This window comes from Ornithodoros turicata, chromosome 5 (genome assembly GCF_037126465.1).
Source record: "Ornithodoros turicata isolate Travis chromosome 5, ASM3712646v1, whole genome shotgun sequence".
NCBI lineage: Eukaryota > Metazoa > Arthropoda > Arachnida > Ixodida > Argasidae > Ornithodoros > Ornithodoros turicata.
In genome coordinates this window covers 82,787,225-82,797,278 of record NC_088205.1, presented here as the reverse complement: position 1 = coordinate 82,797,278, position 10,054 = coordinate 82,787,225, and the positions used below count along the sequence as shown (strand labels likewise).

The following is a 10,054-nucleotide window of genomic DNA, read 5'->3' as shown; positions in this document are numbered from 1 at the left end:
CTGTCTGTAGAAACAGTAAATATACCGTAGCTCCATAATAAAACATCTTATACATTCTCTGAGAACTTGAAATATTTTTATTCTTACCGTTCCATTCGCTAGCAGACGATTTTCAATTTTGTCACACCAGGTGGCCCTGGATACTCACCAGTTTTTTTTCGGTTTGCTGCTTCCTGCCTTTACAACTTTACAAAATGGCAGCCTCCGCAAACGGCTCTGGGGGCTCTGGGTAGTCATCATTATTGGCATTATTGGTGATGGGAAGTCCTATGCCAATGTCGGGGATGACGTGCGTATTGCCATGTGAAGTGGATAGTTCAGTGTCGTACGAAACACAAACACACAAATAAAACTTCTGTGGCACACTTTTCCCTCATACTTATATTCTGCGATTCAACATTCTTTCAGTTGCGAATAATTTATTGTCTAATGTTCTTTCTAATCCTGATAACAGATTTACATCACACCCAGGGTCGGTGTCTGAGACTCCTAAAAGCTGTTAACGTTGAAGATATCTGCATATAACGCGATCTCTAGCTAATCAGATGAAATACGGGAGCTCCACCTGGAGGAGAGAGATTGGGATTGAGGAGTTCACCGTTGTGAGGTTGTGAGTTGGGATCAGTGGCTGCGTGCAAGCACTGCCGTTTGAAGAAAGTCCTGCATTTATTTTGACCCGGATATATGTGGAACTCGTTCGGATGGGACATTCAAGCTTTCCTTCGTTGTCCAGCATTGTTATAGCAAGATGCACGTTTAGTGTCTACGTCTAATCGGGTAGGAACTTAGTTTTTCTTTTATGTATTCTATTTCGACCTAGTTCAGTACTGTACAGAACACAACATTATCCATGTGCTAGTCTGCTATTCGTGGCAACCAGGCTCACAGTCTAATTATAATTTTCGATTTGAAATCTGGGAAGTGCGCTGCGCCCGCATCATGCTCTGAGACCGAGTGAAAATTGGCAGACAATCTCATTTTAGAAAAAGGGAATGGCTGGAGCCTGTCAAGTGAATCTATAGTGCATCTAATGCCCAAGCATAATCAGCCAACCGTACATTATGACCGCAATCTTAAATTGCGTGCTTTCTGCAGCTTTTCATACCTCCAAATGGAGGCAGAACAAGCTTGATTACAGTTGCCAATCAGTTCAAAGTGCCTTTTTATGAATGCCAATGACACTCGATCTGGTTCGTGCTTGGGATTTGTACACAGCGATTGGCAGATATAAAAAAGTAATAAGAATAGAAACGTATGGACACATGGTTGATGCCCATCAAGCTTGCAGCCATTGCGTCAGCGTGCACGAAAATTTGCGAAAAAGAAATCACATTTTGTCTTTCAGGCGTCCACCATGGAGGACTACAAATTCCTCTTTAAAGTTGTACTTATAGGAAATGCAGGCGTTGGAAAAACTTGTCTCGTAAGAAGGTTTACCCAGGTGAGTTGGTTGAAGATATAGTTTTAATGGCTAGTATTTTGTTTAATAGAGCCTGCATGATATTTATACTCTATAATCATTTCTTACTGTCCATTTTGATCCTACATTTTACTCATGAAAGTCAGTCCCATCTGCCTTAAAAAGTGCACAAAAGTGTGCCAGCTACTCATTATTCTTATCTTACTGATGGTCTAGGTACCACGCAAATTAATCCGAATGCCACAATTTTAGTCCAGGTGCTGACTTCTTTCAATCTCCTAGGGTTTGTTCCCTCCGGGCCAGGGAGCCACAATTGGGGTCGACTTCCTCATCAAAACCGTCGAGGTGGATGGCGAGAAGGTGAAAGTACGTAAACATTTTGTGCTCATTTAAAAAATGTAAACCGTGCCAAAGATCACGTTAGAAGGATTCTTAGCTAGCTCACAAAATATTCTTCAAATCAGCTGTCGTTGGCTCGAAGTGCTTCTAACAGCTTGCTCACGTTTCAGAACACATTAAAGAAATTATTATGCGCACGCACATCAAAGAACACTCTGATGGGCAAAAAGAATTCAAGAACCGACCACTGTGAAGTCTTTCGTGATCACGGCTGTTTCGTGATGTGAAACTGCGAAGGACTTTATGTGGCATGCGCGTCAGTCGCGTGGAAATCACTGCCTACTAGATTATAACGACCACGTCATAATCAGCAACCCCTATGAGGAGCCCGTCCGCACGATCCGCTAGGGGGCGCTACTCATCGGCACGCGAGATCCGCACCACGATTGGACGATGGAAATTTGAATTCTGAACGCGCAGAAGCGTACGTACGACTACCGTAGCAGACGACAGCGACAGCTCCTACGAAAACGCGTAGAATGATGATGATAATCAACCTCGGAATGAAACATCTGTGGAATATCCACCGCTTGTACAGCGATACTAAGGTAAGCTGAAGTACAAAGTATTGTAGAAGTTGAGGAAACAATAATAGGGACGATCAGTAGCGCCACCGCTACCTTCCAAAAATGCGGCGTTGCGAAGGGGTGCCAATGACATAGTCGTCGTAATCTACAGGTTTTCCCGGCGATTTTAATCCAAGTGCCATCTAAATTAATCCATGCCCCATAAAGTTTGCATGGCACGTGGATTAATTTAGCTGGCACTTGGATTAAAATCGCCGGGAAAGCCTGTAGTAGGTCGTGGCGGAAATGTCGCGTTACTAACGTGTACCATTGGTACTCAGTTGCAGATATGGGACACGGCTGGTCAAGAGCGTTTCCGTTCCATCACCCAAAGTTACTACCGGAGCGCCCATGCGCTCATTCTCGTCTACGACATCAGCTGTCAGCCGACGTTTGACTGCTTGCCCGACTGGCTACGGGAAATCGAGCAGTACGCAAGTCCGAAGGTGCTGCGTGCTGTCGTCGGTGAGTCTTCGTTCGGCAAGCACTAGCCCCTCGTACTGAGACTACCGTTTCTTCCGTGTCTGATGGCAAAATTTGCACGATAAAAAAAAAACAATTCAATCCACCACCAGGGGGTGGGTATGTGTTACGATACTTTGTACCGTAATAGTACTACCGTAATCCATTTCTGTGTCTGCGTTACATATCATAATAGACGTTTTAAAAAGTTTTTGCGTTAGTACTGCGAACGTGTATTACAAGTACTACTATACTCCAGACAGTAATGCTTCTGAGCCTTCACACTACATGTCTGCCCCATGTGGGTCAGCTGTCAAACGATGTGTCGAGGCATGGGGACTTGTCATGGATTCGAGTAGACAACAATTCAACCTAAGGCCCTGTAGTGGTTAAATCACCATCACCTATCTGTGTGCAGCACATAAATGGGCATTGTTGTGAATGTCACATGTACGGGTATTGCTTCACTGATCTTTCTTGTCTCGGTGGTTTTATCTGTACCTCTTCACTATCAATTGTTTGCCTATTGTGGAGCCGACCTTTCATTCTAAGTGAGTCACGTCTCAGTTCGCGTTGAGCATTAGTCAGTCCGAGACCGAATTCCAGTCATACCATTGAGACAATGACCAATAAAGAAAAAGAACATGCTAGGCCAACGCACCAAATTTTTGCGATTTGCGAAATTTTTGCGATCCTACACTATGTCGACGTCACGGTAGTCTAGAAACGTGTAATGTTGCGCACTTCTAGAACAACATGTTGGCCAGTGAGAAACTGTTAATTCGATGGCACGTAACGTATGTTTTGAACGTAGAGTTCGTAGTGTACCTTCCGGTTAGCACCGTATATTCGCTGGAAATCATCACCAGCAACTACTCACCCGGAATTCACGCAACATTCACTCGAACTTCGATGAGCAGTGGGCATTTCAGTGTTTGCTTAACACGTCTGTGTGCATGCGTTGGAAAAGTTTTAACAACGTCGACACGGTTTCCACTAATCGCGCGTCTTTCCCCACAACGCAAAGGTAACAAAATTGACCGAGAAGACCGTGAGATCCCGCAACACATCGGCGAGGACTTTGCTCGGCGGAACGACATGTACTTCATCGAAACTTCCGCCAAGGAGGCAGACAACGTCGACAAGCTCTTCACGGAGATCGCAATCCGACTGACTGCCGAGGCGAGGGCGACTCACGCGCGCTACTCCGGTCGCTCAACCTCTTCCTCCGACTCTGTGTCCGACCTGAAAGATGCACCGGGCGACAGAGGCGACCACTTGTGCTGCAGGGTATTATGAATGTTTCCAGCGGACTGTCGTCTGCCTGCTCTAAGATAGCCGAGCAATTTGAGCTGCGTCGCAGAGACGTGCTTCGTAGAGGGCGGCTTGTCGGAGCGCGTTTTCGTCGCGGTAAACCCCGGGCACGGACATACGACGGAAGCGGTTCGAACGGCTCGGGGAAATTATTTAGTCCGACGCGGAAAACTCCATTCCGTCGGATGTACTCGGAGAAAACACAGTGGGCGGATAGAGGAAGGTAGTTGAAGAAGCTGTTTCTTTCGTCTGCTCGTGCGTGCGGCTTTCCGTTGTTTTTGTCGTCTGTTCCCACTGACTGTCCAGTCACTTGGCATGTTGATGCATATGTGCTAAAAGCTGTAAGCAAATGTGCGCATCAGTGTAACATACACATACGAGGAGGTTTAGCATCAAATGCGACTGTTTGCAACGTTCTGACAAGGTGCATATCTGTAGTGACCAGGTTTTAGACCATTTCTTTTTATAATGACTACTATTACCGCTATTCATTACATCCCTCATGGCTTGAAAGCTGATATTTTTGAAGACATCGGTGCATTTTACTCTGCACTTAACTATATTAGTGTATTTTACGTTTTAGTGCACACATGCGCCCTCGGGTGGTCGTTAGACGTCAACTGGGAGACACGACAGTCCTTGCACATTGTCCACACCTCCTTTTCTAATGCAACAATCATCGTCCAAGAAAGGGCCATACTTTTATTGAACTCTCATCCGCCAAAGGCATGGTAATACATTTTAACAGTTCGTACGACTTGGTTAGTTCATACCTTTCTTTTTTTTTCATTCTTCCCCTTACTAACGCTTTGAGCAGAAATGCATCAGCACACCAAGGTTGGCGACAATGAGTGCCCAGTATTATCTGACTTGTTTCTGAAGTGCCCACAGGTACCCATGGGTACCCATGGGTGCCCAGTTCTAGTATGTATAGCAGTTGTCCGTCTGGTATGCCCATAGTTGTATGGCACCTGCCACACAATACACACAGCAGTGCTGTCGGGCGAAAGAGCATTTTGTAGCTAGGTTTTCAGCAGAGGGTGTTGTTCTGAGTGAGCATCTTTCAAGGAGTAGTTATACCCTAAGCCGTTAGCCCGGTTAATTGAAGGTGCTCCGGGCAGTGCTTGGAAAGCTTCTCGGAAGATTGACCACAATTATCGTAGCACTATTTCGTAGGTATCGTAATGACGTCAATCTTTCATTAAAGAGGGTGCAAGAAACTTGAAGAGCTGCACTTTCTCTGCAACCGGCAGCCCTGGAACGCACTTCGTGTCGTGTCTTGTCACAGCTCTCATACAGATCAGGTTTCGTATAGATCAGGCGATTCCGAAACTTTGCTGAAATTATAATCATGAGCGCTGTAGAAAAACAGTGCAAGCTCTTATTGAGAATAACGAAGTAGTCTTTGAGATCTCTATGTTGAGAGTGGAAGCACCTCACTCTAAAAGAAAAATGGGTGAACGGAGAGCCGTACCAGCTGTTTGCAGTCAGGTCAGCGCAACATGACATTATCGAAGTACGTATCTGACTAAATTGATTTGCAAGAACCATAGGAAGTAAGGAATTTTAAAAGATAGTTTCTCTTTAATTAGACTCTTGTACGTTGAGGGAACAGTTAATCTGCAAAGCTTTGTAGCTGTTGAACTGATTTTTAGATTTGTGTTTGTTTGTTTATACTATCAAATCTTGATAACGATAACGATTAGTGTAGAGTACCATGCACAGGGGCATGTAGACGTGTGCTTTATGTTTCTGCTTCCTTCTATCTCATGAGCACAAATGGGACATGATTTCACGTACCAGCATTGTTCCATCAATTCTTGTACGGTTAATCGCATGTTGCAAGTTTTTACTGGGATGAGCTATGGCATTAATGGGTGCAATCATCAAATGCACAACATGTACAAAACTGTACTTAAATCGTGTGATTCCCATGGTTGCTAACTGCTTCCTGCGTTGAAAGTACTTGCCTGCAAAGGTCCTCAGAAGGGCATGCAGCGGTCAAAGGGAGGGTCGTTCAACTGCCAAACCACAGCGAATCCTCATTAGAGATTTCATCCAATGAGACTAATTGCCAAAGGATTGACCAAGACATCCAAATGCATTATCTGGTAGTGTAATGTCTTGGTGATAAGTAGACTACTGAGGTGATAAGACATCGTATGATAGATGACATTAGAAATATTACTAGGATTTTGAACACCCAGTTGACCTATCACACTTGACCCACCACGAAGTCTTATCCAACCAGCGCTGGTATACTTCAAAACCTGTATTGTGAGAAAGAAGCATCACCATCACGCTCTTGAGGGGCATCATCTTCGAAATGACCTTGGCATCATAAGTCACCCATTAAATATATATACCACCTCTAACACAGCCTCTTAACAATATCAGTTTTATGATGCTTTATGGTTTGCAGCATGGCATAAATTTCAATTCCATAAAACAACCGCCACAAACCAGAGTTTAGTTAATAAAAAAATGTGTTTGATCAAATACGGCATTCGTCAGTAAAAAGCAAATTTAGGGAAGAAGTTTTGCCATGTCATGCAATTGTGATATAAAAAAAAAATATTTTTTATCAGTTCCTTATCAAAACCACCTAGCATTGTGCATGACATGACATTATCGAGCTTGCTGCAAAGTGTAAGTGCAGCTAGAAATTTACTACACAACGGTTTGTGCGACATAGACTGCTTTACTGTGCAACACTCCTTTTTGTATCTTACCGCACTTGCTAGTTATGTTTTTGTAATTGTCCATTGTGTCTGTTAGGTTGAAAGAACTATAACACGTAAAAGTGTGCTACTCTCTTATCAAATGCTGGACTATGTTGAACTAGCTCTTGGACTATGACATGCACCACTGATAAGAAGAACTGGTGCAGTATAAGTTTTTATAAGAATTGTGCAGCTACTGTGCTCGAAAAATGCATACAACGTGACACTTATTATGTGTACTGTACCAGTAAGAGTCAGGTCTGTCCACTACCCTCCATTTAAACGAACTTAATTTTTGTAATCTAATCATCGCATACTTTTTAGTGACATAAGATACAACTTGCGTTACATTTTAGCTGCAATAATGTTTGGTATTTCTGTCACTGAACAAAAATGAGTTGTGTTCCTGCGGCAAACCGGCTTAGCCATTAGCCATAGGCGATGTAAAGGAGAGGTTCCTCCACATCTTCCGAACGTAAATGTTCAGACGTCCATTTTAAAGTTAGCGTGATGCTGCGTTTGCTCGAGGTGTGCTCAGTTATTCGCATTCCTTATATTCCTTCCAGTGTTTGAGACAGCTGTGATATTTTGTTGTAACGTATTTTTTTCTTTCCTGTTTCTGTGTTTTACATATGATACATTTTATTACTAAGAAATTGCTGAAGACCGCCCGATTTCATACATTTTTTGCTTCCGTGATGCACATTGTAATTAAACTAGGCACCCCTGGTGTTTGAGGAACAGGGCTGCCGGCTTAGCTATGTGTCAACTGCGAGTGGCTGTCTGCGTCCACTTTTTGTGACCGGAATGGTGTGTTGCTCTCTCTTTTTACCGTTCTCGAGAGTTATTGTCACGGAGCAAAAGCAGGTACGAGGGCCGTAACAAGTATCGAGGCCAGATTTATATTAAAAACAGCAAAATCCTTACTGATTTGAAACTTTAGTCACCATCGAAATAGTTCATGCTCCAAAGTCACACACCTACAGTACAGAGCTGTTTCCACTGAGCAATATTTCTTTTTAGTCTTCTTTGGAAATAGGAAAAAGCCGCCTTGTCACCGGGGGTTTCAACCTCCCGAACATCGTGAAATCTTCTTTCTTCCAACGGCGTTGTGACTTTGGGAAAGGGGAAAAGTCACAGCGGGAAAGTTTTACCCTGAGATTAAAAAATTATGAAAGAAAACCAATAAAACGCCGTTCGAAATATTTTATAAGGAATATTCGACGGAAACAGCACTAGGCTAAGTGTATGACTTCGGTACTTTCAAATGAGTAAGCATTTTGTTTAATTTCCTTTAAATATAAAGTCAGTCTCTATACCATTATACATAACCATGTTTCCATTTTCACGACTACTTTCGGTTAAAGGGCATCCTGTTTCTTATGTGGGAGAGAAGACTCGTAAACTGAGAAGGTCTTTGCTTTAAGCTCTTTTTTTTTTTATGTAGGAAGTTCCTGAAGATACAGTCATTCCAGTCTTGTTCTCGTGTTAGTGGAGCACACAATTCCAAAGTCAGTGTTTTCTACTATAAAATGTACAGTGTTGTTTTCGTTTGTGATGTTATTTATTAGGACAGATATATTTACAGGTTTCATAAAGGTTACACGATAATATGCAGCTATGTATTTAGTTACTGCATGTTGTAGGAGGACCCCCGTGATTACCCTTAGCAGCAGAGTCTATATTTTATGTGCCCACAGACCTGATCATCGTATATACTAGGTCTGCTCTTAGAAAGTCATCAGTATGCCGGCAGATTCAAGTCTGTAATCACTTTGAAATACCAAGGAAATAGTCTCATCAGTTTCCGCAATGCTGCTAGAAAATCCAGTCCACATCAGAGCTGTTCTGAGTGGTGGGCAAGAGGGGCGGCCGCCCCAGAGAGGGGACGACAGCTCTCGGGGGGGTGGGGGCTCACGAGGGTGGCAATAAAGCGAGGGCCACAGTACGTTTCTCTGTAGCATTTGTAATTTACAGTCCTTTTTTCTTTTTTTTTTTTTTCTGTTTTGTACTTTCCACTTTTTAGAGAAAGTACCTGTGACATAGCTAAATATGAAAAGCACGTGTCTAAATTCCAGGGCCGGCATCTACTTTCCGCCTCAGGGGCAATTTGCAACCCCCTCCGTATACTTTTTCTTAAAACATACTGCTTCCTGCTGGAAAGGTGTCTTTTTGACGCCCCTTCAGGCTGGCTCGGGGGGGGGGGCAATTGCCTCCCCTGCTCCTCTGTAGATGCCGGCACGGGTAAATTCTATGCCTAATTTTTTTTTGTTCACGGCTGTTATTGTGCAGTCCTCTGGACGTTTATATTCTGCCCCAGGTGATGGCTCTCGTCCGCGCTGCTTTCTGCTGCATTTTCCCCAACCTGCAGACGTTGCTTAGTAATGGTCGTTGGGCATTTATCACCATGGTATCCCCCCCTTCTTTTCTTCAGCTACACTTATTTGATGCTCACATTTTTAAAATGTTGTTCACCTTTACCATTTATTAAGGGTAATGCATTCAGCAGTATTTGCGAATAAAGAAATTTATGGTGTGTAGAAGGTAGAGCAGCTTTTTGCCTGAATGAAACTGTCCAATATGTACTTGAAAATAAATATTTTGAAACCGTGATCTCTTCAGTGTGCATGTTTGTACCAGTGCTCATGCGTGATGCTACGCACTATATGTTTTGGGTACTCTAGCAACCTAGTACTCCAGTGGTACTATTGACTGAGTGATAAGTTCTCAGATAGCTTCAAATGGAACAACTAGTGGGGCACGCCACGGTTAAGAAATTAAGTGTAGAATGCGTGTGGCAGAATTGGGTGCTGTCTAATACCACAAAACATAATCTTACCGCAACCCTACCACTCTTACACTTACAATACAAAGCAAACCTCTATTGTGCTGAGTTACTTCTCAGTTGCAGCTGGATTCTTATAACTAGGGCCCAGCAGTTCATGCAAAACGCATATTTTTGGAATGCGTTTTAATGAATATCCCAACGTTTCTCTACACATTACCAATCACGACGACGACATACATAAATCTATGGTGCTTCATGTGTCGCATAATAGCGTGTCTGCATATTTCTTCCCGATCCTCGTACATGACGACCGCATATTATGTCATATTTCGGCGCCATTTCGTTCCATATTGTGTCATATTTTGGAGCGATTTGAATCACT

At 43.3% G+C, this 10,054-nt stretch overlaps 1 protein-coding gene across 1 annotated transcript; it reads left to right on the top strand.

Moving 5' to 3' along the window:
* Nucleotides 1-203: 203 nt before the first annotated feature.
* On the top strand, nt 204-9,497 carry LOC135395015 (ras-related protein Rab-30-like). The gene is made up of 5 exons (XM_064626181.1): nt 204-777; nt 1,346-1,441; nt 1,703-1,786; nt 2,667-2,850; nt 3,875-9,497. The coding sequence occupies exons 2-5, from the start codon at nt 1,355-1,357 to the stop codon at nt 4,144-4,146; spliced, it is 627 nt and encodes a 208-aa protein (XP_064482251.1). The 5' UTR covers nt 204-777; nt 1,346-1,354; the 3' UTR covers nt 4,147-9,497.
* Nucleotides 9,498-10,054: the final 557 nt, after the last annotated feature.